The sequence below is a fragment of the Macroventuria anomochaeta genome, assembly GCF_010093625.1.
Source record: "Macroventuria anomochaeta strain CBS 525.71 unplaced genomic scaffold BU25scaffold_54, whole genome shotgun sequence".
NCBI lineage: Eukaryota > Fungi > Ascomycota > Dothideomycetes > Pleosporales > Didymellaceae > Macroventuria > Macroventuria anomochaeta.
In genome coordinates this window covers 172,889-198,351 of record NW_022985415.1, presented here as the reverse complement: position 1 = coordinate 198,351, position 25,463 = coordinate 172,889, and the positions used below count along the sequence as shown (strand labels likewise).

Sequence of the window (25,463 nt, the reverse complement as noted above, 5' to 3'; positions counted from 1 at the left end):
TGTGGAGTGAGCTTTTGTTGTGCAATCGCCTTCTCTTCACGCGATCGCGTCTCGTGTTGATATTTTCGAGACAGGGTTGAGCGCACAACCTTATGTTTTTTAGCCAGCGCTGTCCACGGGATCTTATCGCATGGTATCATAGAGTCTATCTCTTCAAAGGCAGATTTCATAGTCATTGTGGCGTTGAGTAATTGTACAGTGAAGTATGGGTACAAAAAGGTGGTTCGGCGCATTACGCGAATCCGCGCATTACGCGCACGGACACGGTATCGTTATCGATGACATCCCTGCTAGTGCTGCCGTCCATCTGGGGGTCTAGCCTTGCACGACATCGAAATCGTTGCTCGCACACAAGAACACTTTCTCTTTAACCATACCTCGCCACTGCCTTATCCACCCAAAGAAACACTAACCGTATCATGTTCTCATTCATCCGATCCTTCTCTTCCGGCTCTAGTATACGTGACATACGAAATTGATCATAGCGACTTTCGTGTAGTAAACATCTTTTGTGTCACCCCCGAGGAGTGTCTGAATGAGAATATTCTGCACAGCCGCAGCCACTACGCTCTGTTGATCACCAGTTCTACAGCTGAACACCGCAAAATCACCTATACCGAAGCGTTGCTATCTGTCAACCACCTGTCAAAAACCTGTCACCGACCCAAACTCACAATGTACCCCTCCAACGATTCCACCTTGACCACTGCATCCTCAGCATGTAGCACATCCCGACCATCTTCAGCGTCCTCCGCCCCACCCATCGAATTCTCAAAGTCACTCCCCGCCGGCGCACCCTCCACTCCCTTTTTCGAGATCCACGACACACCAACCGCCGGCCGCGCCGTCTTCGCAACCCGCTCCATAGCAGAAGGCACGCTACTCTGGCGCTCAGACGACCTCACCCTCTCCGTCCTGCTGCGCGAATACCGCCGCGAAGTCTGCGGGCAATGCTTCAGCTACGACTACGGCCGAGATCTTCCCATACGAGACCAGAGCGTGGGCTTTGCATTCTGCTCAAAGGAGTGCCAGGAGGTGTGGAAGCAATGGAACGGGGACGTTGGCGTGCGGGCGTGGATTGCGGTGGAGACGCTGGTGAAGAAGAGGAGTAAGGAGGATGATGAAATGGTTGAGGCTAATTTGCCGCGGCCGACGGGGAAGGAGATTGGGAGCGCGTGGGGCGGGGTGGAAGCGCAGGCGAGTCTGATACTGACAGCGAGGGAAGCGGAGCGACCCATGTCTGAGGGACTTGCGGATGAGACGAAAGATGGGCCCGTGCAAATCACGAAGCAACACCGCAAAGCGCTCCAAAGAGCACTCCAGCAAAAGATCTCACCAGACGTTATGAGCTTCATCGTCAGCGGCATCGTATGGCGCCACAACAGCCCACAGGACTGGGATAAAGTGCTCGTCCTCGCCGATGACACAACGCCGTACCATAGCGCCGACGACCTTGCCGCCTTCGTACGGTCCTACCTACACCTCCTCGCCATCCTCCCGCTCCCTCTCCTCCCCCTCACCACCCCGGAAACAATATTCCTCCTCAGCTCGCGCGACAGCCACAACTCGTTCGGGATCCGCTCCCTCGAAGACGACGGGTCGGAATTCTTCGGCTATGGGTGCTGGCCGGCCGCCAGCTACTTCAACCACTCGTGCGGGCCGAACATCGAGAAGAACAGGGAAGGCCGGGTGTGGAATTTCAGGGCTGGGAGCGATATTGAAGCAGGTGAGGAGCTGAATATTACGTATCTGAGTGGAGAGGAGAGGAAGTTGAGTCGGGGGGAAAGGATGCAGACGTTGAAGAGGAATTGGGGGTTTGAGTGTAGTTGTAGGAGGTGTGGGGCGGTGGGAGGGTAGATGGTGGGGTGAGGGATGGGATGATAGTTGACACGGTACCTGTTGTACGAGAGTCTTGTCAGCTTGCTAGCTAAGATCAATCGCAAAGTCACTGCTTCTGCGACGACTTCTGTTTCCAACTAGGTTTCCCACGGAAAACATTGAAAGTCCCGATCCGAGATAGAGGTGGTGGTGTAGACCATTCAACATTGGTATGCAAATGCTTGGTATTGGTATTGGACTGTACGCATGAACGCAGCAATCATGCTTCAACGAAGAATTGAGAAGAGTGCATTCACTCGACTCGTAGTCTGATCATTTTGCAGTCCCGTCATGAGCCTTAGCATCCTCATCCACATCCTCATCCCACTCATCCCTCCTCACTCCACTCTCATGCGCAGCCGCAGCGTTCGAGCTCGCTGCCGCAGGAGGCGCGCCATCATCGCTCTCGTCATCCTCGAACGCCGCAGGGTCGGCAAGCGGCTGGCTCTCAGAATCCCGATCCACGCCTCCTTTGCGCTTCGGCGCATCCAGTACGCCCTCGTCCGCAGACACGCTGATTCCTCTCCGTCCCCACTTGTTGTTTGCTTGTGCGTTCGTCGGCTGCTGTCCGGATTCTTCATCGTAGTCAAAGTTGTCTGCGCTCTTCCTGCCCATTCCCGCTAGCCTGCCCACCAGCCACCCTCTGCCCAGGTCCTCAGAATCAACAACGCCTCCCTGCCTTAGCTTGACGCGCTGGCGTGTGTAGTACACCCATGCGAAGTCAATCATCAAGGCGGTCTGAATGGTTCCCCAAACCCAACTTGTCGGGTCGCGGTACCCGGTTTCGTTGGCGCCGCGCACGATCCAGTTGAGAATATAAAGGAAGCGGTAGGTGCCGAGGGTGGCGAGGTAGAACGAGTCGATGACGGTGGGCACGGTGGTCTGGCGGAGGAGCAGCAGTTGTGGGATGATGCAGACGGATTCAAGGATCTCGGAGAAGACCCAGAGGAGCTGCACGGTGTTAGCGATGGTTGAAGTTATGGCGGGGTAGGGGTAGCGTGCCTTCAGGAAGGTGCTGCGGCCAATAACATATTTGGAGAAGATGAGGTACCATAACGGCGCCATGACAAGAGCGCCGAGGAGACAGTACATGCCAAACTTCCAGGCCTTCTCGCGCTCGCGGGTGCGTGCATACACGCTGGTCATCAGGAAAATGATGTAGAACGACGACAAGGTGTAGAAGATCTGGTGCACGTCAGTCAGTCACGTGCAGACGAGAAGCTATGCTCGCCATCTCACCTTGAGAGTAAAGTTCCACGTATGCTCAGCATCCTTGGTCGCACTCGAGGTGAAGATGTCGAGGTAGCGCGTGCAGAAGACGAGGGCATAGAGGGCCTGCGTGATGAGCGACACACCTGTTGCGCGTCGTGTTAGCTGTTGCCTCACGCGGCCAAGGAAGACGGCAGCTCACCCTCGGAGCTGCTGTTGGAGTGGATGGCCCATATCAGAATGAGCTTCGACGACGTGTGCGAGACATCGCCGAGGACGTGGAAGACGTTGAACTTCATCGCGCGAGGTGAATATCACGGCTACACAGCGCAAGGCCTGCCGCCTGGTGCCGCGTCCGCGTGTCTCGATCGATGCGGAGCTGTCGTGGTCCGCGGTGGTGCCAACAGCGCCTCTCCCACCAGCGCAGGCGTGACTTCAGTGGCTTTTCAGGCGTGTCGGAGCGATGCAAGGGATGCTCCTGCGTCAGATGAATGGGGTCGGGGGTGTGGTTGGAAGGAGCGCAAGTGTTTGGTTGGTGATGCTATTGATAGCTGGCACTTGATGGTTCACGTCCTCACGCTTGCGTGGAGCCCATGCCGGCTTGGCCTGCAGGACGCTTGCCTGCTTTGTACTTAGGTTACATCTGTTTCTGCGAGCAGGGCTGAGTGCAACACTGACATCCCCAGGACATCTTGTCAAAATGGGTGTAGATATGCCGTTCATTCATAGACTCTGCGGTCTTTGTTGGAATCAAGCCGGTGTACAAAGTGCTGGCTACTTGAGAAGATGGGCAAGTGAGGGTATATAGCAGCGAGCGAAAACAGGCCAACGTGCCCAAATGGGGTATGCAGAGTACGGTGGAGAAGAAAGGTCGTGTCCCAAAACTGCGCTGAGCCCGCAGAGGAAGCATGCAAGAGTGCGCCGAAGTGTCGTGAAAACCGAAACATGTCAACAGAACCATGTGGTTCTTGTTTGAGTACCCTTGCTGAACTTGAGCGCGGTGTCGCTAAGCGTGCATGTACGGCAGGAACGATGTCGCAGGTTCGGCAGGGCTCATCGAATACGGCGTAAAAGTGTGTTGGGCGTGCTGATCGTACTGCGGCATCGGTGTTGGCATCGCATCGCTTTCTGTCCACTTGCGCGCACACTGACGGGCAGTCCACTTCTCTTGAGCGCCGAACTCGAGCATCTAAATTTTGTCAGAGTATGGCGCTAAACTTTGAGGTACTTGAACTTTACCTTCTGAGAGATGATGTCGAACTTGTTCTGCGCCCAATACTCATGTGCCATGCGCAGAGCCTTGACATCTGCCTCGCTCCAAACCCGCATTCGTTCTCGAAGCCTTTTCAGTCGCATTTGGAGGGCGGGTATCTGGTACTGTTTACCCAAGTCGTTCTGAAAGCGGGCTGCAATGTCCTTCCACGGCATAAATTCTTCCTCTTTCAACTTCAGCAGTAATCTATCCTCCTCAGAAAGCTCAAGCTGGGTAGACGTGGTAGACTCTGATCGCCGCCTCCTCTTCGACAGTTCCATATTCTCGTCGTCGTCTCTGGATCTCTTTGCAGCCATCGATCTTGGAGTGTCAATGGGTTGAGGCGCGATAGGAGTGAACACACGGCGCGGTTGCGGCGCAGTCGACGGAAGCTCTATCGTAGTTTCTCCGGTGCGGAGACCTCGTATGTGCTGGGCAAAGTTTGTGTAATACGAGTCCGACTGCAGTGATGGCGTGTGAATCCCGAGTGGATCGATAGCCCATGATGACGTGCTCGGAACAGGTTGCAAGACGGAGAAATTGCCATGAGAGGACTCCTGGCCATGCGAATCGACCTTCAGATGTGCTGGAGACCGCTGTGAGGTTGGATCTAAAGTTTGTGGTAGCTCGACCGATTGCTGTGCGGACTCGCGAAGTAAGGAACTTTGAGGGTAAACCGGTACTGGAGAAATGACTCTTGCCGATGAGTCGGCATGTGCTATTGACGCGGGCTTCTGAGTTGCTTGTGAGAATGTGGAGGTAGGTGGAGAAAGCACGGCTGTGGAGTGAGGTGGAATGTAATGCTCGTATCCAATGTACTATGTAAGCACAGGATCAGTCATCTGTTACTAACGCTTGGTCAAAGGGACACACCTGATATTCAGTAGCTGTGATAGAAGGATCGTACCAACCGGTTGTTGGAAGGTTGTTGATGTGGTGTGAAGGCATAGGACTCTCGTGCATGTGGCTGTATGTGTGAGGCGGCTGGGGTGACTTTAACGCGGGCGACGAGCCTAGCGAACAAGCTTGAGAACTGTAGGAGCTAGGCCATGTAGCAGACCTACTCGAAAAGAGATGCGGTAGAGGCACGGCATCCTCAACCTTGAGTGACATGATAACTGGTCGGTGATGTGGGCCGTCTGGGTGATGTCACGCCTTGGATAGCCAGCATAACCAGTCGTGTTCAATCAAGATGATCAGGTCCTGGAGACGGAGTACATTGGAGTGCTGATGCTTGGGATGGTCATGAGCTGATCGGGCCTGCAGTCAAAGGCGCCGCAGCCATCTTAACAAGTAGATGATGGATCTAGTGCGGCACCTCTACCAGGCTTCTCGAAGGATGCTACTGCGCACTGACATGGGCGCTTAGCCCCCGGCCCTTCACCTCGCCCTTGAAACGCTTCCTCGTGGTTTAGCGCGATGCAACCTGGTTCTTCTGCCGCTCATCGAGCCGTGAATGACCAGACACTCCTTACTCCCGGCCTGTCAACGGTCATACCCGGCTCATTATCAGGGCCTGAACGGTCCGCCGGGTCATGTCAACGACGATCTCACCGTTGATGACCGTTGCGCTACCTTCTCAAGGGCCGCCGTTGTTGTTCCTACTATCGCATAGCCCATGTTGTTTGGCGGTCAAGGACGGTCCTAGTACAAGACATGCCGGAGAACATCCGATCGTCCCGCAACGCTCTCGTAGTCGAACACTTTGAGCAGGTCAATCTCTCTTCAATGCAGCGTGATATTGATAGCTCGGTCTGCGCTGGCGGCGCTGTCAGGCCCCATTGTCTGCCAGGGTTAGCTTCCTTCGCGCAAGAGAAATTTCGCAAGCCGTGTGCTCTTATTTGGTGGACGATCTAAAGTGTGCCGCACAACTGCAGCAAAATGTCCAGAGCTGGTAATGACCAAGGGCGCATAGGCGCTTAATTGCATGAACGCGGCTGCTGACATTGGCTACTAAATATCGCAATCCGGTTGAATAGCCACTAATCTACTCCTTTCGGTGGGGCATGCAGCTGCCCACCCTTACACGTCGTTCAAAACGGCTAGACCAATCCGTTGCCAAGCTGCGATGTGAGAAAGGGCGGGTTGATGGTTCTCAAGAGATGATCTGATCGGCACTTTTCTCTACCACGATGTGCTTTATCCGATCCTCTTTTGTTTGAGATCGGATGCAATTGAACTGATCATGAAACTGATGTTACGTTCGACCATTGAAGTACTCTGTAGCTAAAACGCTTGCAACGCTCTGAAACTGATGGCTGTACAGTAAAGACTGCACGGAAAGTACGTCGAGGGGGGATCAAAACCCACTGTAACCTTGTATGTTCGGATCCGCTGGGTAACTCCACAACTGCATCGAGTCTGGTATGAAGAGGGCCGAAAGGTCTGCATCGGAACCTGTCCCTAGATCGAACTGGGTAAAGTCGAAGTTCAAATCGAAGTTGGGCTGCGGGATGCCCATCATATCGGGAGCATGCGACTGTGCTGAGATGCTGGGATACCAGTTCTGCTGCAAAGACTGCTGCGAGGCGTGTGATTGAGCTTGTAGCGCCGCTTGCGCTTGTTGCTGAGACCGGCTGTGGACGTGCGATTGCGTCTGCGAGGAACCAGAGTTACTGCTGCCCATGGCAACTTCAGACAGCAGGTGGAGAGGTGTCTGATTTGTCGAAGCTTGTCGAGAAGGAGGTTGAGGACCATCGTTCGAAGGTTGTCGGGACACTTCGCTCGAGTCCGCCTGCTCTGATCTCGAGGTGCCTTCTTTGATCTGCGCAAACCGCTCCTGCAACCGCTTCGCCACAAAGTAGAACTTCCCGTGAGGCGACTGCGCGTCTCGAGAAACGATCGCGTTGAACATGGTGACCAATCGCTCAAGGTACACCTCGATTTGGAGGTCTTCCTTCTTGATGATACTACTAACCTCACCAGAGCTTGTTACTGACACCCACATCTTCATAAGACATACGATGGCATAGATGGCTCGCACACCTGGCGAATAGTGATCAGTCAAGGTTTGAAGGAGATGGAAACATCTGCAACTCACAAAAAATGACAGGTAGTGTCAAGAGGATATCCAGCTCAATGCTGAGGATCGTGTCCAGTATACCGTGCGTGGCGGTGAGGCATTCGCTTAATGCACCAATGTGTGCTGGCCCTATGGGCACATCTTTCTTGACTGCACCTGGCGAGAAAACTTCGAGCGGGAATGGCGGTTGTAGGTCGGAGGCACTCTGGTTCTGGTGCAGTGCAATCTCATGAAGGAAGAGATTCGTTACGTGTTCACCCAGTCGAAGGGTAGCTTTTCATAGGTTAGCTTGTGGCGGTACAACGAGTCTAAAGAAACTTACGGTCTACCTCGCCCATTTTGGCATTCTCGTCCTTTAGCTGTTGTAGCTCATTTTCGAAGATCTTGAGCGCGTAGATGACTTTGGGCTCAGATATGGCGACCTCAATCGATGGATCATCCATACAGAACTGAACCGATATGTTCTCTCCAATGCGTGCCATCTTCACCTGCTGACACAGCAACTTGTCAGAGGGATATGCCTCTGGCGAGGTTTCGAGAATCTTGACACTCTCTTCCATGTACTTTGTCCACCGAAGAAGGATCGGCCGTCGCAGCACCATTGTGATGCTCATGCAGAGGTAGTAACATACGAGGAATGTACGACGCGCTTCGATGCTGCTTGAGTTGGGATGGTACCTTCGAAATGGCCCGATTGATAGCTTCATAACGTTCGGTGTTGCTTTCCGGCCAAGTCCGAGGTCTAGTGCCATCACGGCGGCGCAGTTGACCATCATGTAAAAGTTGTGTTGTTCGAAGTGTAAGGGAGGTCGGTACCACAAGACGGCGACCTGCAAAGCTTGCACGATTTCAAGGGATTTCTCTCCGTTACGCCAGATGATGTCTGCAAGCTGATCCTTGAGCATTTTTGTCAGCTCACATTGCACGTCCTGTGAAACAAGCTGTTCTGCGCTCCCATGAGATGATCCAGCGAGTAACGACAGGAAGAGCAAAGGCTTCTTCTCACGAACATCTCGAGCTGTAGTTCCAGGAGTAAAAGGTACGGCAGGGAAGTGGGGGCAGATCTCGTTGACGTATCGGAGGAAGACACGCTCCGCAAGCTCAGGGCTTACGAGTGAGTCGATCAGGGGGTTGATGTGTGAATGTTCAGCGTGGATGCGGCTCTTTCCGTTGCGCCTCATCTCAGGGTGTTCAGCCAGATCACGGTGGATCGCGTCCATATCCTCAGGTATTGTCTGCTCATGTCAGATCAGAGTCATTAGAGCAGATGCTTCACCTACGGCGTGGGCGTGTCCATTGTTTACCTTTCTCCGCTTGGCCTCTGGCCCTCGCTGGATATTTTGCGCCGGCCCGTAGCCTGCAGGAATGTTCGCGTAGCCACTCTGAGCGGGGACGGGGCTGGACCATTCGTGACTGAGAGTACCCATCCGGAAAGAGCCCTCAGGCATCGCTGTGGCAGGAGTGTTGCCATCGTGTTGTGGCAGTCCTCCGTGGTGCCTGATCTCCGGAGCTCCTGATTTCTGCGCATGCAATGTTGCTGTCAAGGCATCAATCTTGCGTTCCAGCTCGGCGACACGGCTATCGGCTTTCTTTTGGCGCTTCCTTGTTGGTGGAGTAGTAATACTTCATAGAGTCAGTCAATTGGACTGCGCCCGAGGACATGCGCTATCTTACCAGGACCGCCCGGCCTTTGCGCATCTTCTACATGACACATCTGGGCGTTCTTGATCGCAGCGCACTTTCAGTCCTCTGCACGAGTCGCATGCTCGTGGGCGCTTGAAGTCGCCGGCGTCTTTCGCAGATCCTGGGGTTGCATGGGTGCCTTCGTGGTCGCCCTCGTCTTCTTGTTCATACTCTTCGTGGTCGCCTTCAGGGATATGCGACGAAGTTTGCTGCAGCGCCGGATCCAAGCTGTTGCTTAGCGGAGGTTGCGACAGCTGTGGAGGCTGCTGCAGTGGCGCTGACGTAGGTAGATAGTATGGATGGCCAACGTTCTGCTGGGGCTGCGACGTATACGGCTGCGATTGCGCGTTGTCTTTCCCATCGAATGGAGAGAACAAGGCGGGGTCGATTGGCGCAGACATCGCGTTGCACTGGAGCAGAGCTCGAACGTCGGGATGTCGGTGATGTGAGAGCCCGGCTGCGATGTGGGGAGCGGTATGATAGCGCCAAGCCCATTCGAGTGGTGTAATGGTGAACAGTGTTGAAAGTGTCCGATAAGTGCGGAACAGAGAGCGTGGAGGTAGACGATGTGTTCAGAGGGAAAGAGCGTCTAGCACCAAGACACGCGCGATTGTGCGCTAATCAGGCGGGGTGAAGCAGCGAGGAAGGCGCGTCTGTTGACATGAGATGACGACCAACATACTCCCTGTCACTACTTCAGGGCTGACAACACACGCACACACACATAAACACAATGGTGGAGCCATGGAAGACAGTGAGAATGTTCAATTGTATGTGGAGACTTAGACTACATAGGTGAATACTGCGAATAGACATTAGAGGGAACATCATCTAACGCTCAAACATTGTTCATCATTCATCATCAGATCATCCGGCCTGTGAGTTGCTTGTCGTGCCATCTATGCAGCAGATTTAGAGGTCGAGGGCATAGGCGAGCGTGGCTGTACCCGAGCTACACATTGTCGCACCTATGCACGCACAAGCAGCTTCAACTACCCCGCTTACGAAGCGCATAAGAAGTAACAAGGTGGTGTGTTCGCTCCACTGAGTTAATTCTCTGAGATTCATCCTGAGCTAACAGGTGGAATGATGGCCACCTCATCACCAGCTTGGATCTCCTTGTCCGCGCCTGAAGCATCGTCATCGTCCAGATCGACGTACTCGAGGTTGACGGTCACAGCACAGCTGCTCAGCACCTTGTCTTTGATGCCAGGGTATGTATCATTGAGTTTCGTGAACAGATCGCGCACGCGGAGCGGTGCGGGGAGGTGCTCTGTAGTCTTTCTGGTGAACGTCGAGGCCGCCGCAAAGTACAAGATCGTGAAATGACCCGCTGAACCTTTTGTAGACGCCATGATGTCTACTGCAAGATCCTGCGACTCGTTAGACTCTGGATTGAAAGATGAGTGCAACAAGTCGTAAGAGCAAATTTTCTGATCAGCCAAAAAAAAGTGTTCCGCAGGCCATCACCAAAGTGACAGTCGGATAATACATGCTATATTGGAAAACATCACAAGAAGGGGGAGTTGAGTGGTAAGGGTGGTTGTTACTTACCTTTTGATTTTGTGAGTATGGAGGGAGGGAAGGTGCGGAGCTCTCGGAGGAGAGTTTCAGTGTGGCGCGCTAGTGCTCCGTCGCGACTTGAGCGCATTCTCATTGACGTTTCTGTCGCCTTTACCATTTTCTTGTACAATATGCACCCACGTGCGCTGTGGGCTTCCAGCAATATTTGCTTGCGATGTCAATGGCGCCTTGCTTCTCAGGGCCAAAGGAGTGCTCGTTTGCAAACTTCTCGTAATACTAATTCTTCTATAAAACCATCGCGAACGCTTCCAGGGCGCGCCTTCCATACTTTTACGCTCGTATGCCCGCACCACACCTTTCAACTTCACAACACTAACACAGTCCAGCGTGCCCAATCTGTGGTTACTCCCACACCCATCGACCTCGCTGTCGACCCTGTCTTCACCGCTCGACCGCCTCATTTACCAGTTCGCAATCATCTTGAGAAGTGGCAAGCCCAGTATGGAGGACCTAGTGAGGAGACGCTGTCTGCTTTCGAGAAGCACCCAGCAAACGGCGAGATATTCAACAACGTGTCGAAAGTGTCGAGTGCATCGGCAATAGATGATCAAACTGAAGGAGACAGGTGGTTTGCTGGTGAAGATGATGATGGAGAGGATTTGATCACCATAGGTCTCTTTCTGAAGCCTGGAGATGTGGTCGAGCTCTCGTGAGTCCATTCGTCTACCTAAGAAGCATCACTAATACGTTGCAGACAATCTGGGCGAGAGCCTATCCTCGCCGTCTTCGTGCAGCAACTCGACAACGACAGCCAGTTCTATACCATCAACGGGAAATGGGCCCATTCGAACCTCGCCCAGGTCTCTTTCGCTATTCCAGGCTGTGTAGACCCTGCGCTTCTGCAACCTCTCGTACCCTTCCTTCCAACAGATCCCGATAAGGCCAATCCGAAAGGCGAGGTTCACGTACCTCCAGAGGTTGCTGCTCCGGTGCAACGGCTTCTCGACAACTTGGCTGAAGAATCAGAGGGCGTGTACCGAAAGAACGCTCCGGTTCTGGATACCGCTTACGCTGTGCTCGCGGACAACAGCCGGACCCGCATGATGACACTGGCGCAGATTGCGAAGACCCTGCTGGCTCGAGGTAGTACTGCGTGGACACCTTCTTCATCGGATCTCTTGGCGGTACGGAAAGCTCTGAACCATAACGCCTTCCGCTTCCGTTCAGACCAACGCAGTCATCGTTTAACCAACGTATTCGCCATTCGTCCTAAGAAGGATGTGCAGGTCGTTGAGACTGTTCATGAATGGATCCGGGAATATTTCGAGCATCTGGCCAAGATTGCGAATGAACCGAAAAAGTCGGCTGTAATGCGTACAAAGGGTGCAACGAACATTCTGCAGTTCCTCGAGAAGGCTCGCAGACTAATTTGGAAAAGTAGAAAGGACCGCGATCCTAGCTCAGGAGGACTCGGGCCGAGTAAAAGTCGAGATGCAAACGTGCGAGCGGTAACGGACGAAGCCTTCTCGAAGAGCGACCATGAGATCATTACCTTCTTGCAAGCTTGGGTGCTCCACAACCAATTTCAAAATATGGGCGGTCTGCACTCTGCCTGCGCTGATCTTGTTGCAGCTACCGGATGCTACAAACCAGGAGTCATACAGCACTCTGCTGAAAACGAATCGCAAGCAGACCTAATCCGGCGTGCAACTGGGCTTGTGTTCTTGCAAGAGATTGGAGTAGTCACACCCTACGAAAACCGCTCAATCTACGACGAACAGCTCATGCTTCCAACTGTTCGACTCTCACGAAACTTGGAGTTGCTGAACGAGAAGGCGAAATTGCTTCGAATCACGCCTGATTTTCGCGACTCCATGGCTGACATGCGCCGTGATTGGGGACCGACGAACATCTATTGTATAGATGATGTTGGGGCCCAAGAAATCGATGATGGTATTTCGATTGAGAGAGTCAAAGGTGCCGACTCAGAATTTTGGGTTCATGTTCACGTTGCGAACCCGACCGCATTCTTTGACAAGACGCATACACTCTCTAGTTTGGCGGCACACATGACCCAGACTGTGTATACACCGGAGCGAACATTTCCAATGCTACCTAAATGGGCCACTGACGATCACTTCAGTCTGCAGCGTAACCGGCCAGTGATCACATTCAGTTCCAAAGTCGATCGCGAGGGAAGAGTACTCGAAACGCATATCTCGCATGGTACCATTCGCAATCCAATCTCGATAACACCTTCAGAGTTGGCCTCGAGCTTGGGAGAAAAGACCAGAGGCGGAAGACGAAGACTCGTAGTTGGCGGCAACGTAGTGACCAGCGGTGAGGCTCGAGTTCCTCCAACAATCAATCCTGGCCAAGTTCAGGAATTACAGAATCTCTACGCAGTAGCAAAGGCAATCTCGAAAAAGCGTCAAGAACGTGGCGGCATTTCCATGTTCAATAGCTCACCAAGTGTGCGTGTTCTCGAGAGTGCTCAGAAGCCCGGTCTGACCTGGAACGCACCCTCTACCGACACTTCACGTTTCATCAAGGGTGATCCTATCATCGAGATCACAAAGGCTGCACCAAAAGGATTTTTGCGTTTCGATATGAACGCCACCAACATCGTGGAGGAGATCATGATGTTGGGTTGCTCCACGGCTGCGTCATGGTGTGGTGAACGAGGCATACCAGTGATGTTCAGAGGGTCGATCGCTCCGCCTAATGTCAATCGCGCACCGTCAGAGGAGCTTAAGCACAATATCATGTCGAACTACCTGGAGAAGCACCAGAATCCGCCGCTTCGGCTGACGATGCAATACATGGAGTCGTTGGGTAGGGCTATTGCTCATACATCTCCACTACCACACAGAGTGATCGGAGTCTCCGGTTATGTCAGAGTGACGAGTCCGCTTCGACGCTTCAGTGACATGATTGCTCACTGGCAGATCGAAGCTGCCATTCGATACGAAGCGAGAACCGGCAAGAAATACAATGCTGCCGAACTGAGCTCCCAGCGTGGCATATTGCCTTTCACCCAGCGTCAAATCCAAGAGTCGATTATAACGTTATCGCCTCGGGAAAAGCTTATCGCGGCGACCCAGAGGAATGCGGTCAATCATTGGGTTTCTCAGGCTTTCCTTCGTGCTCTGCACTATAAGGAAGCTGAGTTGCCTGCTACGTTCAGATGCTGGATTAGATTCGTCGACTTGGGAGCGAACCTCCGTAGTTTGAAGCCCATGGCAGTGGGCCTCATGCCCGAGTTTGGCCTGAGGGTTGCCATACGGGACATAGAGGACGCCCAGCTGGGTGACGAGTGGGAGGTTGCCCTCGACAGTGTGGATCTGTTCAATGCTCGCATCTATGTCAAGCCTGTTCGATTGTTGAACAGAGAAGCAGACGACCTTGAATAGTACGCGCTGAAAGGCACGAACATAACTTTTTCCAAGTAAGATGAACCCTCATCGTTCGTACTGTCTTCGAGTGTCTCGACCTTCATAGCTGCAGCTGAAAAGTTCAGCTCAGATCTTTGCTACAGACGTTCGTCCAATCAGATCATCTTCTTGCATTGGCGGCGATGAGGCGTTCTGTGCGACGGGGAGGGACAGATGGTCACGGCACACATACCTGTGTTTGGTTTGACCTGGGACGTGAATTACAAATGTTCCAGTGAGCGATGCGGCAATGGCGAACCACACCAATGTCCTTGAACCGGACGGGCGGCACGGGGAAGGCGAAATCGAAGTGCGACGGCAACGAACAGTTACAGCGGGCCGGCGAAGCACATTAATATCACCCTTGCAAGCCGTCAAAAGCCACCGGTGCACTAGCGACAGATGTCGATCCAACAAGGATGCAAACGATTTGCTGTAAGCACTGTGTGGTCTATTCGTTTATGCAGGCAAACACAGCACGGCACGGCAAGGGATCCGGTTCGCCCAGAGATGCGCATCCACGCGCATGCCGCACGGCCGGGGTGAGTGGATCCAGCGGACCGGGCCTTGGTAAAAGGCGCCAGATCTGTGTACCAAGTATCATGTACTGTCTCGACAATCTTTTTACGTCCTTGGCGATATCTTTGTACGACTGAGACATGATGAGCCTAGCCGATGCACAATTACTGCACCACGACCAATTCGGATCTATGACTATATTGAGAGTCTACTATGCCGTGACCGACACTCTCCCACTGCACATATTCTCCACCCTCCTATCAGGCTAATTCTTCAAATGAGGCTGCGAATATACAATTACTGATCACAGACTACAGATCAGGAATCAGCCACTCCCGGCCTAGCCACATGCACTTGTCTGTCATAGGAGCTGAAATCCGGTACCTTCTACCTGTCAAAAGGACGACACCGGTGTTATAACACGCTCCCTATGAGACGAATTGAGCCGATCATATCCTGTCACGTTGATTCAACCCGCAACACTGGTGTCGCGTGTCAACCCAGGGCTCGGATGAAGACCATCTTACCATGGCTACATTTTCGCAAGATCGCATTCGCAGTCCCGCTGGCCAATCCATGGATGTCACTAGAAGGAAGCAACAACCTCAGCAACCGCGTCAACTCCTATCTTGTACCAAATGTCGCGAACGGAAGGTCAAATGCGATCGCACTAAACCCTGCTCAGCCTGTTGCGCACGAGGAGCGCCCAAAGAATGTCACTTTGTTGCAGAAGGAGGTGACTACGCTCCAATTCAACAATCATACGAACTGCGCAAACTTCGCGCGGAGAACCTACGGCTAAAAGAACGATTGCGTACCAGCAAGATATCCATCGAAGATGATGATTCCGACCAATCTTCAGAGTCTCAACCCGGCGACAGGTCCCGGGCATGCTCAATCAAGAGGCGTGCAGCGCGTCAAAAACGGTTCCACGGCTCTGAGTGGTCCGACTCGATATACTTTGGCTCTCCGGGACTAGCGAACATCATCGCAGACGTGAGTGAAATCGTTGTAATTGAGACTGATGTACTGACCTGAAGAAAGTTTGCAACTGTAAATTTAACACCTACTAACGCACAATCTCTGGCGCATCATATGCCCCGCGGTCCAGATATGTTCACACCAAAAACACCCTCTTCGTACCCGTTTGCCACACTGTTTCCTGCCACTCCAGAACAGTGCATACCGCAGCTTCTAGATATTCTTCCATGCCGGAAAGAGCTCTTTGAATACTTGGCCGCCTTTGAAAAGCGTGTTTATGTTTGCGCATTTCCTCATCTCCCTATCGAGCTCACCAAAAGCGAAATCGAGCGTTTTCTCTCAGATCCAGAAAGGAATGCCCGAATGTGCCCTGATACGTTGGCGTTGATCTTTGCGGCCATAGCGCTGGGCGCACAACACTCGGTATGGGACAAGTCTGGCGAACAATGGAGAGCCGAGTTTGTAGATGCGGAAGCGCAAAGAGGCAACGTCTACGGTCAGTATACTTCCCCCAAACGGTCCTGTGAATCTAATCAGATGTTCAGTCGCCGCCTCAATGCAAGCCCTCCGCATTTCGTCGTTCATGCATAAACCTTCACTGTTAGCAATCGAATCCCTCATCATGATAGGGCCATTCCTTACCAACTCGGGCCGCTTTCTGGATGCCTGGATACTTTTTGGCACTACCGTTCGATTGGCTCAAGCCATGGGCCTTCACCGTCACCCAAAGTATCTGGATCCAGCTCCACCCAGTCAGAGAGAATGTTCAATACGCCAGACTCTCTGGTGGTGGATGTTGCATATGGATGAGCAGTATTCGATGACTTTGGGGCGTCCGCTTGGAATTAGCGGCATGGGGGACTGCCCACCTCCACACGAGCTCACGACAGATCCACAAATGCTACGATTTAGCGAGTTCATCAACCACTTTACGATACTGGCCAGGCAGATCCTGAGTAGCGATCGATTGACTGACGCCAAGATTGACGAGTTCACCGATCTTCTAGGCGGACTCCTGGACACGATGCCCGAGATGCTTCAATTTGATGAGTCTTGGCTAAACGAGGACAACGAACTTCCCGAATGGCCATTGAGCGCCATGGCTGCTGGTACGTGATTACATATTAACAATAGTGTTTTGGTCAATGCTCACCTTTTGAAGTTTATTACTGCAAGACTCATACCTACCTAATCCTGTTAAACCGTCAAAGGACCGACAAGCCTTCGGAATATCCTCAAGCAGCTGCCACGAGAACTCCTTCGTCGTTCAGACCCGTCAATAGAACGCCTTCTTCGCATCCCTCACCTACCATATCAACACCAGCTTCGCCACGCGGGCGGCCTCTGGTACTCACGTCTTCTGCAGCAATCTTGATGGCTTTTCTGTTCTTCTACACACGCGCTCCAGCATCTCTCGTCTCCTGGACAATCAGTCAACAAGCCTTCAGCAGCTCTATGATACTCCTCCTGGATGCACTGGAGACTGGTAATCTTTTACACGTGAGGAAAGTCGAACAGGCATATGTTGTTTTCAGGGAGCTACAGGACAATGGTGTCCATAAGCTTGCAGGCTTAGCTGTGGAAAAGTTGAGCTGGGGTCTAGACCAACTGCGCAAGAACATGGGAGAATTTGGCATACATCACTCTCCGGACAGTATCCAGTCAGCAGGTGCAGCTCAAGATGGAGCGGATCGTGTCACAGGAGCTCCACAGGATACGGTCATGGGCAACACAGGCATGCTGCTACTCGAGGAAGCAGGTCTGCAGTCATACACCCCCGAACGCTTTGCGCCCTTCACATGGGCCATAACAGGAACTGAGAGTGAGGATATGACTCCAAACCAATCGAAGCAAGAGGAGTCGGAATACCATGGAAAGGCCAATCGATTGGCTCGCATGAAGCTGGAAAGCTCAAATAAAGTCGTTCCGATCCTGAAAGAGCTGCAGGGCAGTGCAGGATCACCCCAAAAATCGGCGTTGGGGCGATATGGTGTGCCGTCGTTACAGGAACACTTCCAGCCACGAACTTGTGTAACAGGCCCGGCCTCGCCTATGAGCCTTGCAGCGCCGGTGTTGCAACATAACCACAATGATGGAACCGTCGTCACAGAGCATCGCCATTCACAGCAGCAGCGATCGCCTCATTCACAGCATCCGCAGTCACGTCGAATTACACCTACAGCCTTTACAAACGATCAAAGGCTAGAGATCTGCATAGAAAGGAGTGACAGTACTGGACCTTTGCAGCAATGGGCTCAACCTCTTTCAACGCCCAAGCAGTATCAGATGTCAGCAGCACAACTCAGACACAACTCGTGTCCGTCACTGCACCAACTTTCGACAACCCCACCCCTCCTGCGGCCCACATACTCGTCACCCCTTGCAAATAGAGCCCACAGTCCTGTGAGTAAAGAGCGTCACGGCGTGCACTCACAGTGGTCGGTGAATTCTGCAGCCTCAATATTAGACAGCCCTGAGCCGGGGCTGGTCGTCTCACCTATGTTCAACCAGGGGCATGGCGTTCCGACCTCCCAGCACGAGAGCGCTCAACAGCAGCAAATGACGTATCAGTACTCATTCCCGAACCATTCGATGGCTACAAGGGTGAATGAGATCGCAGTAACGAATGTGGAGCAGATGACGGTGGATCAGTGGAAACGATGGGTAGGCAGCGGGGCGCCTGGGTAGCGTTACGAACCACCCCACTTCGTGTCATTCTGCGCCGGCGCTCTTATTCTTGTATTTCTACGTATATCAATAGGTTCATCACTGGGCACTATTTTGTGTTGTTATGAATGCAGTATCGAGCGAAATGTACTCCAAAAGCTGTGCTCCTCACACAAGGCCGATGACTTCAACTGCGCATCTCCCCAATGTGAAAGCAATGATATGATGACCCCTCCCCACTTGTCCGGATTATGATACCCTTCCCTCTGTTCATTGTATTTTGCAACGTCCCTTCCCCGAACCTTGAAGTTATCGTCGTTGTTAGTCAGCCACCAGCCGACAAAAAGCAACCACGTCCCCGCTTCCCTGCCCTGGACACCTCGCGCAGCCTCGAGCCTCCTGTCATTCCAAATTAAGCACTTCAGTACGTAAAACCGGCTATCAGCGTTTGTCACATCAAACAACCCACATGTCTGCTTTTGGTGGCTGCCACGTCCCTGTCTCGCAGCCTCGCCATTCAATCCTTCGTGCACAATTGAAGTTTGTGACCAAACAAGCATTGGCGGCAATCGCACGTGGGATATTGATCTGCTGTATCACAGCTGAGATACCAATTACATCGCCTGAGGACATGTCGAAGATCCATCGCCCTATCTGCACCATCAAGCACAGTTCGTCACGACTCACAGCTCCCTACTCTTGCTTATCATATCCGCTCACCCCGTCCATCGCCCCCTGCAACCAGCTGCGCTCCCGCTAATCGACCCGTTCCGATGGTGCGTTTTATCCTGATCCTTGGGTACGGGATATCAAATCCTCGAGTCAGGGCACGATGCAAGAAGGATTTGGTCTTCGATCGCGTTACACGACAGTAACGCGGAACGTGAGTTTTCAGCAGTCTCTTGTCATCCCTGCTACGACACGAGCTGAGCGTGTCGCCCGCGTGCTCGACAGGCATATCGTAATGCACCGGTATCCGCTGCAGCTGCAACGAGTATACTGTAAGCAGACACCGTCCAGTCTCACTTCTCAACACGATTATGTACCTAACAACTTTTCGCGACGCCGAAAATGTGACGACATCGAATGGGTGCTATTGCCCCTGGCGTACGGTCTGGTAAATCGTTGGCAGGCTATATGCATCATGACATCGAGCTCTGGATCTGCGCTGCAGCTCTGACTTGGTTAAGCAATACGCTCACTTGTCTTCGGATTGGAGGAAGTCATTCCGGATGAGTACTAATCCACAAACTACAAGCCTTGAGGCGACACTGATGGCCGCATGGCACCACAGCGCTTTCTTTTGCGTTCTGGAGTCTGGAAGTGCATATGCCAGAACCGTGGCTGCAACCGTTTGAAGGGCGTCGTCGGCGACCTACAAGCGAGTAATGGGCGTCAAGCAGGATCAACCACCCATCGAACCGCGGCTTACTGCAGGATCGAGTATCATACTTCCAACCGTTGCGTAACAGTTCGGAAAATGGATTTGCTTTTCTTGCACCTACCAGGAGTGGCATGTGCCTCCGACCGTCATTTACAGTCCAAGCCACAAGCGAGAGCTACAGCGAGCGCGGGTAATGTGCCGAGATCTCATCTGCCTTTCGGCCCTCCTACGGCTCAACTTTATCGTTCCCCTTGACAGTGGCAGGGGAAGAGAGATCTTTGGGTCCAATCGACTCTACAATCCACACACGATGACCCCCACTGGATCGGACCGTCAGACCGATGAGGATTCCAACCCCCTTGGCGCAACCATGAATGCCAACAACACATGATACTTGCGTCAGCAGCCAGAGCCAGCGCCTCGAGCCGCTACCGATAAGGCTAGCGTGAGATCTGGTGGATGGTGAGGATCTGCTAATGAAACGTCTATGCAGACTATAGGCCTCAAGTTGGGCGCTTCATCGACAGGTCGCCGACCTCGACTGACAACTTCAACTATCTGTTCTCTGGTATCATGGGGGTGGCTTGTATCAACATTGCATATACGAGACTCACTTAATGCTCTTTGGAGACCGCAGAACACCTTCGGTCACAGCAGGACAATCAATGAGAACACAGGTCTTTTTCCAGACTGTGCACACTCACATACCTCGGACGCTCCAGGAATCCACCCACGCAGGGCGACCACCACTGCATCGCATATGCAACACCGCCATCTACAGTCTGTCACTACGGGTCCCGCCCGCTCACACTAAAATAACTTCATGATGCGCAAGGCTATCCTCCCGCAAGTCTTCACGAGAGATCCCGCGACTTGTCGCTCACACCGCCATTCCATTCGCTGGTCAAAGAAGCCACTAGTTGATCCCGCACGGCGGGACTAACACGGCGTAATTTGTATTCACAATGCAGGGTGACCCGCTCACTGTATGCGGCTGTACGATGGTTGCTCGGTGACTGAACCAATGCTTGTGTTGTGTGTGACGGACTGGTCTGGATTATGCTCTTGCATGAATGGCAAAGACATGCGTGGAGGGTGCCGTACAGATGCGCTGGCCCACGGATCGAAGCGTGAGATAGCCATGTCAAACGTCATGAAGCACTTTGTGGCTTTAGTACGGTACGCTTCGCATTACATTGCGATGGTCTGCTCTGAAAGTCTCAACTTAGCTGCTCCGTTCCGGAGACGTAATAGTGGAGGCGTTGACTATGTACATCAGTCCAGGGCACGACTGTACACCTGCGCCATGGCTTGATGTGATGTGTGCATGGTTACCTATAGTCTGCGCTCAGCTGTGTGCCTAGTTGTCAAATATTAGGATAGGAATCGAAGGACAGGCTGTTAATACAGATTCACTATAGCTCTGTACAATTATGCGCAAATTGTAGTCAGCTGCTGTCCCATGAGACGGACTCGTGGAGTATCAACCCGATTCGAGAGCACAATAGACGAGGCAGGACCACACGATGACATGGAATGTATATGCTCGCTCTGATATTATCCCACAGTGTTATTCACGCATCGTCACCTACCAAAGCACAACCCGATGAAATACCTATCCACCTCGGACCTTTACGCCAACCCAATTCTAAGCGCTCACCTCATCTAAACTGCTTTTATGACGCTTTACTTCGACTGTCTCACTCAGACTGACAGATAACGTTTCCTGCAACATCAATCTCACTCGACTACTCTGTAATCTTTTCCTCTCTCTCTTCCCCGGATCCTTTCTTACCCTTTGTCTGCCCCCTTACCATACCAGAATCTACTCACCCATCCAGTCCTTTTATCCGCATAGAGACCGTCAACGAAGTAGCCGGGGCAGCTCAATACCTTGCTTCGACTGATTCATACCTCACCAACACAACGACTTTTCAAGACAGGTACCATGTACGGCGGGGGTTCGCGGGTGCAGGTTGATGAGGGTAAAGAATGGGAGAGGGACTGGAAGTCATGGTAGTGGACGTTGAACTGTTTGGGTTTTGGTCGATTGATTGATTGATTGATTGATTGATTGATTGATTGATTGATTGATTGATTGATTGATTGATTGATTGATTGATTGATTGATTGATTGATTGGTTGGTTTAACGTCCTATCTGAGTCTAAGACTATGGAAGGCGAGAGGAGCAGTAGCTCCTCTGGTAATGCAAAGACTTAGTTACAAGAGGTTGAGTTCAATGAAGGTACAAGGGATGGTGAGGGCTCAGGCCCTAAGCAGGTTTGGGTTTTGATGGGGAGGTGTGGGATGGGTATGTGAGATGGACAAGGTGTGTGGGGGTAGGTGAGGATGGAGACAGTGGCAAGAGAAGCAAAGCAAAGCAAAGCGGGTACCACGCGTTCCGTGGGAAATCGCGTCCGCTTAAAGGGTGATAGCGAGTTTAGCAACGTAGCATGAAACCCGATGTTTCGTGCTGTCATGCATGGTTTGATTGTTGATCATATGGTAAATCAAATCACCTACTGTATCTTAGGATTGGTAAGCATGCATATATTCACGGGAAGTGCAATTGAGAGTCCGGCAAGCAAGGCTCTTATTGTGAGCAGAGACCCACTCGATGATACCATGCTACGTTACGCTACGCAATGCGATACTTTCCCAGAACCTCCCACTTTTCCACCGTCTTTCCACCATCCTCTTCGCTCCGACCCCTCAAATGAACACTGATGTATATTCAAAAGAATGAAACCCAGGGGTATACCATAACGCCTTAACACACTCTGTCACAACGCATTGCTCTACAAATGTTCGACCAAATGGACGGTTGAGTCATCTGTTACTATCATCTCTTCGACGATGCTCATTCATCTCGAAACACCCAAGCGATGGTATCGCGGACGAACAAATCACATACTTCCATGTCGTTTTGATGAAGAGACTCTTCTTCTTCTTCTTCTTCTTCTTCTTCTTCTTCTTCTTCTTCTTCTTCTTCTTCTTCTTCACCTTGTAAAGTCGTTTTTCAGCCATTCTAGGTAATGGAGGTATCCGACTTTCTGCAAGGTGAGGCGGTTGCTTGACTATTTTTGGCCCGCGGAGAAAGTGAGGTGCGACGAGCCAGTTTCGCAATCCTACATGTTGCTGGTGTCATTTGAGCGCGATCGCTCGGTCACACTCAGGTAGCACTTTGATCATTCTTTGCGAATGCTCGATGTCCTGATGTAGAGTCCAATGTCTCGAGTGAGCGTCTGGGAAAAACAGACCCCGACAATATTCTCTCTTCTCTGAAGGTTGTCCTGGTAGTGAAGCTTCCGCCGTCAACATTAGCCTATCCCCTGCTCTACAGCGGAAAAGGGGCTGCCATGTCCTTCGCGTGTGGTTGAGCAATGGCGTCTACATAAGGCTCGGAAGAGTCGCGATCGCTGCGCTTCCGGATCAACTCCGCGGCGTCAATGCCCATTCCTGAGTCGGCGCAGGCCGTCGAGCCAACGTTCCTCGTTGGTGCGTGGCCAAAGTCCGGGCACGCAACTGTCGGCGATTGTCTCGCATTCCAAGCACTACTCCTCGTGCAGCTGGTGTGTGGGACATGCGCCACGGCCCTTCATTTTCCACCAGTCCTTGATACATTTCTGAACGATGTTAGCCTTGATTCGAGAACACATGTATGATGCATGAAGGGGGGTTTCGATGGCAAGGCAGTCGCGTACCTCGTGAAATTTGCACCAACACACCAGCCTGGCCATCTTGTCGCCTGCCTCGAATTCCTCGAAGCAGATCACACATTCGGCATCATTTCCATCTTCATCCACACAATCTTTCTCAGTAGCAATATAAGGGAACATGCCGCGGGCTGCATGACTGTGCCTGTGCGATGAGCTCGCACCTTCGCCATTCCCTGCACTACTCATGCCACGAGTACGAGTAACAGGTAGGCTGGCAGAAGTCTGCGCTTGCGGGCGTGTTGTTCTTGTTGTGGAATTTGGCGCCGGTGAAGACGAATGGAGTGCAATGCACTCCTCGATATGCTGAGATCGCGCTGAGTCATCACCGTCTGGACCCTTTGCCGGTAACTCGCCTCCGCAAATGGGACACTCGTCCTCTTCCGCGATCTGACGCCTAGGCCGAGGGTTCAGCTGCTGGATTGGTGGAGGCTGCTGCGACGGTACGAAGAATTGCCGCGGGACCATGTCTCCTCTGACCGAACTTGACCCTGATCCTGCACGTTGCTGGTGCGCTTGTGGGAGGTAAGAAGGACCGGTGGGCGGACGTGAGGAAGATGGGCTCTGCTCGTGCTGGCGTGCATGCGAGGGATACACGTGTCCAAGGGTTGGCAGAGGTGATGGCCACCGGTCCTCAGAACGTGAAGCATCATGGTAACTAACACGTCGATTGCTGAACGAACCCCGCGAGGATTGCGTTTGCCCCTGGCCAGCAGCGTGAGGTGCAACGTGCACGCTGGAGGAGGACCGGTGCGCACGCTGATAGGGTGGCACAGCGCCCGGGCTATACTCTGGTCGTGCTGGTGGTTGAGGTGGTTGACCGGGAGCATGGCTTGCCGAAGACGGGTACTGCGGTGGAAGGCTGTAATTTGGATCGGGGACACAAGGGTTGCAAACGCGCACTTCCTCGCCCCCGCCTAGCGCTGGGTTGCGGAACGGGCCGAAGTTGGACATGGGATTCATATCGTCGTCGCCGGTGAGGTCGATGATACCGTTGGAGCCGTCACTCGGGGGGTGGACAATGAACTGGCGGGGTATGGTGATGCGGTGCGGCGAGCACTGGGAGCACACCACCCGTCCACATTTCCTACAGTGATGTTTTCTGAACAAGAAGGTGAACTGTCTGTTGCATACGGGACAGTGTGTGACATGCGAGTCTGGCTGCCATGGCGGCAAGACGAGATCGCTTTCGCGCCTGAACGGCCTGGGTGTGTTGGAGAGCGCAGAGTACGACGGCGGGGGTGGCGGCGGGGGTGGCAGCGGTCGCTCACGCAAGGGCGCGGGCGACGAGCCTAGCACGATAGGGTCTGCACTGGAGCCCGCGTGCGAGCTGCTGCGCATTCTCGTGCTCGACGGCCGGCGCACGGGTGACTCGGCGGCTGTCAGACGCCTCTTACGGTCTGAGCTGCTGCCAGAGGACGGTGTATCGGTGCGCGGGGGTGGGCGAGAAGGCAGAGCGAACGGCGAGGACGACGACGGAGAGTCCATGCTGGCCGCCGTCGAAGTATGGGTCGGTTGCGGGCGTCTGCGTGCTGGGTCAACGCCAGCCTCTCGTAAGAAGTCTGCCCACGTTTCTCCCCCGTACGCGTCCCGTGGTTGAGCGAGGAAGTGTGAAGCAACCGCACCGTGCACATGACGGTGCACGTCGGGGCTGTCGATGTTGTCTCGGGCAGGTTCGTCGCTCGGTAGAGTCATAGTGCTGGTCGGGCGACGAGGCGCGTGTCTTTGCGCGCTGGAGGCTCGCGGGCGTGACGTGTGCGGGAGCTCAAGATGCAGCTATGGGGGGGGGGGGGTGTAATCGGACGCTCACGGCGACATGCCGCCACACCTTTCTCTGCGATGCAAGGATGTTGTTTAGTAATGCAGCCCGCTCAGTGTCTGCGAGCTTCGGTCAGTGTCTGGCCTTGGTATATGTGCAACCAGAACATCCGACAAGACGAGCTTGTCACGAGCGAAGCGTTGTGTTGCGGTGAGGCGCGGAGGTGGGTGGGTCCATCAACCTGGACCGCGGATCTTTAGTGGATGTAGCTCGACTTTGCGCCCGTGGAGGTGAAGTGAAGGCTGGTAAAGCTGGTAAGGCTGTCGAGATATGTGTGATTCGCAAAGCGAAGGCTGAGTGAAGCGACTCGTCGTCCAACCCTGCCGAGCGCCGGTGGAAGCTTGGTGGTGGGATGTTGTGAGAGCCTCAGGCCG

General features: G+C 53.1%; 9 protein-coding genes across 9 annotated transcripts; 3 read left to right on the top strand and 6 right to left on the bottom strand.

The window, feature by feature from the left end:
• The first annotated feature begins 479 nt into the window (after positions 1-479).
• Positions 480-1,901, top strand: BU25DRAFT_237404 (SET domain-containing protein). The gene has a single exon (XM_033701478.1). It carries the CDS (start codon positions 676-678, stop codon positions 1,855-1,857), a length of 1,182 nt encoding a protein of 393 aa, XP_033555762.1. The 5' UTR covers positions 480-675; the 3' UTR covers positions 1,858-1,901.
• A 30-nt stretch (positions 1,902-1,931) lies between these two features.
• BU25DRAFT_416087 (ER lumen protein retaining receptor) lies at positions 1,932-3,625 on the bottom strand. The gene is made up of 4 exons (XM_033707692.1): positions 3,290-3,625; positions 3,118-3,233; positions 2,881-3,063; positions 1,932-2,829 (listed from the first exon to the last, which is right to left on the bottom strand). The coding sequence occupies exons 1-4, from the start codon at positions 3,384-3,386 to the stop codon at positions 2,152-2,154; spliced, it is 1,074 nt and encodes a 357-aa protein (XP_033555761.1). The 5' UTR covers positions 3,387-3,625; the 3' UTR covers positions 1,932-2,151.
• A 164-nt stretch (positions 3,626-3,789) lies between these two features.
• BU25DRAFT_495735 (uncharacterized protein) lies at positions 3,790-5,514 on the bottom strand. The gene is made up of 3 exons (XM_033711877.1): positions 5,213-5,514; positions 4,327-5,157; positions 3,790-4,276 (listed from the first exon to the last, which is right to left on the bottom strand). Exons 1-3 carry the CDS (start codon positions 5,450-5,452, stop codon positions 4,094-4,096), a joined length of 1,254 nt encoding a protein of 417 aa, XP_033555760.1. The 5' UTR covers positions 5,453-5,514; the 3' UTR covers positions 3,790-4,093.
• Positions 5,515-6,509: 995 nt separating this feature from the next.
• BU25DRAFT_404393 (uncharacterized protein) lies at positions 6,510-9,584 on the bottom strand. The gene is made up of 5 exons (XM_033705120.1): positions 9,036-9,584; positions 8,642-8,984; positions 7,684-8,596; positions 7,380-7,634; positions 6,510-7,324 (listed from the first exon to the last, which is right to left on the bottom strand). The coding sequence occupies exons 1-5, from the start codon at positions 9,443-9,445 to the stop codon at positions 6,639-6,641; spliced, it is 2,607 nt and encodes an 868-aa protein (XP_033555759.1). The 5' UTR covers positions 9,446-9,584; the 3' UTR covers positions 6,510-6,638.
• A 222-nt stretch (positions 9,585-9,806) lies between these two features.
• BU25DRAFT_416084 (Molybdopterin synthase sulfur carrier subunit) lies at positions 9,807-10,605 on the bottom strand. The gene has a single exon (XM_033707691.1). The coding sequence runs from the start codon at positions 10,397-10,399 to the stop codon at positions 10,109-10,111; it is 291 nt and encodes a 96-aa protein (XP_033555758.1). The 5' UTR covers positions 10,400-10,605; the 3' UTR covers positions 9,807-10,108.
• Positions 10,606-10,738: 133 nt separating this feature from the next.
• Positions 10,739-14,439, top strand: BU25DRAFT_404387 (RNB-domain-containing protein; the record flags this gene model as incomplete). The annotated part of the gene is made up of 3 exons (XM_033705119.1): positions 10,739-10,906; positions 10,955-11,277; positions 11,323-14,439. The coding sequence occupies 3 exons, from the start codon at positions 10,739-10,741 to the stop codon at positions 13,979-13,981; spliced, it is 3,150 nt and encodes a 1,049-aa protein (XP_033555757.1). The 3' UTR covers positions 13,982-14,439.
• A 646-nt stretch (positions 14,440-15,085) lies between these two features.
• On the top strand, positions 15,086-17,422 carry BU25DRAFT_379534 (uncharacterized protein; the record flags this gene model as incomplete). Its single annotated transcript, XM_033704200.1, has 4 exons — positions 15,086-15,517; positions 15,566-15,998; positions 16,048-16,615; positions 16,936-17,422. Coding segments are annotated over exons 1-4 (1,908 nt in total), but the record flags the coding sequence as incomplete, so codon positions are not given.
• A 4,770-nt stretch (positions 17,423-22,192) lies between these two features.
• On the bottom strand, positions 22,193-22,581 carry BU25DRAFT_463644 (uncharacterized protein; the record flags this gene model as incomplete). Its single annotated transcript, XM_033710618.1, has 2 exons — positions 22,193-22,277; positions 22,469-22,581. The coding sequence occupies 2 exons, from the start codon at positions 22,579-22,581 to the stop codon at positions 22,193-22,195; spliced, it is 198 nt and encodes a 65-aa protein (XP_033555755.1).
• A 527-nt stretch (positions 22,582-23,108) lies between these two features.
• On the bottom strand, positions 23,109-24,965 carry BU25DRAFT_435478 (uncharacterized protein; the record flags this gene model as incomplete). Its single annotated transcript, XM_033708919.1, has 3 exons — positions 23,109-23,180; positions 23,259-24,678; positions 24,733-24,965. 3 exons carry the CDS (start codon positions 24,963-24,965, stop codon positions 23,109-23,111), a joined length of 1,725 nt encoding a protein of 574 aa, XP_033555754.1.
• Between the last annotated feature and the right edge of the window lie 498 nt (positions 24,966-25,463).

Bases quoted from the DNA above. Each gene is read 5' to 3' on its own strand.
- BU25DRAFT_237404 (XM_033701478.1), top strand. From the start codon at position 676: ATGTACCCCTCCAACGATTCCACCTTGACCACTGCATCCTCAGCATGT.
- BU25DRAFT_416087 (XM_033707692.1), bottom strand. From the start codon at position 3,386: ATGAAGTTCAACGTCTTCCACGTCCTCGGCGATGTCTCGCACACGTCG. The intron at 3,064-3,117 runs GTGAGATGGCGA...GACGTGCACCAG, and splicing joins CGTGGAACTTTACTCTCAAG to ATCTTCTACACCTTGTCGTC. The intron at 2,830-2,880 runs GCACGCTACCCC...AACACCGTGCAG, and splicing joins GCCGCAGCACCTTCCTGAAG to CTCCTCTGGGTCTTCTCCGA.
- BU25DRAFT_495735 (XM_033711877.1), bottom strand. From the start codon at position 5,452: ATGTCACTCAAGGTTGAGGATGCCGTGCCTCTACCGCATCTCTTTTCG. The intron at 5,158-5,212 runs GTGTGTCCCTTT...GTGCTTACATAG, and splicing joins TCACAGCTACTGAATATCAG to TACATTGGATACGAGCATTA. The intron at 4,277-4,326 runs GTAAAGTTCAAG...GACAAAATTTAG, and splicing joins TCGACATCATCTCTCAGAAG to ATGCTCGAGTTCGGCGCTCA.
- BU25DRAFT_404393 (XM_033705120.1), bottom strand. From the start codon at position 9,445: ATGTCTGCGCCAATCGACCCCGCCTTGTTCTCTCCATTCGATGGGAAA. The intron at 8,597-8,641 runs GTAGGTGAAGCA...TGACATGAGCAG, and splicing joins ACAATGGACACGCCCACGCC to ACAATACCTGAGGATATGGA. The intron at 7,635-7,683 runs GTAAGTTTCTTT...ACCTATGAAAAG, and splicing joins CAAAATGGGCGAGGTAGACC to CTACCCTTCGACTGGGTGAA.
- BU25DRAFT_416084 (XM_033707691.1), bottom strand. From the start codon at position 10,399: ATGGCGTCTACAAAAGGTTCAGCGGGTCATTTCACGATCTTGTACTTT.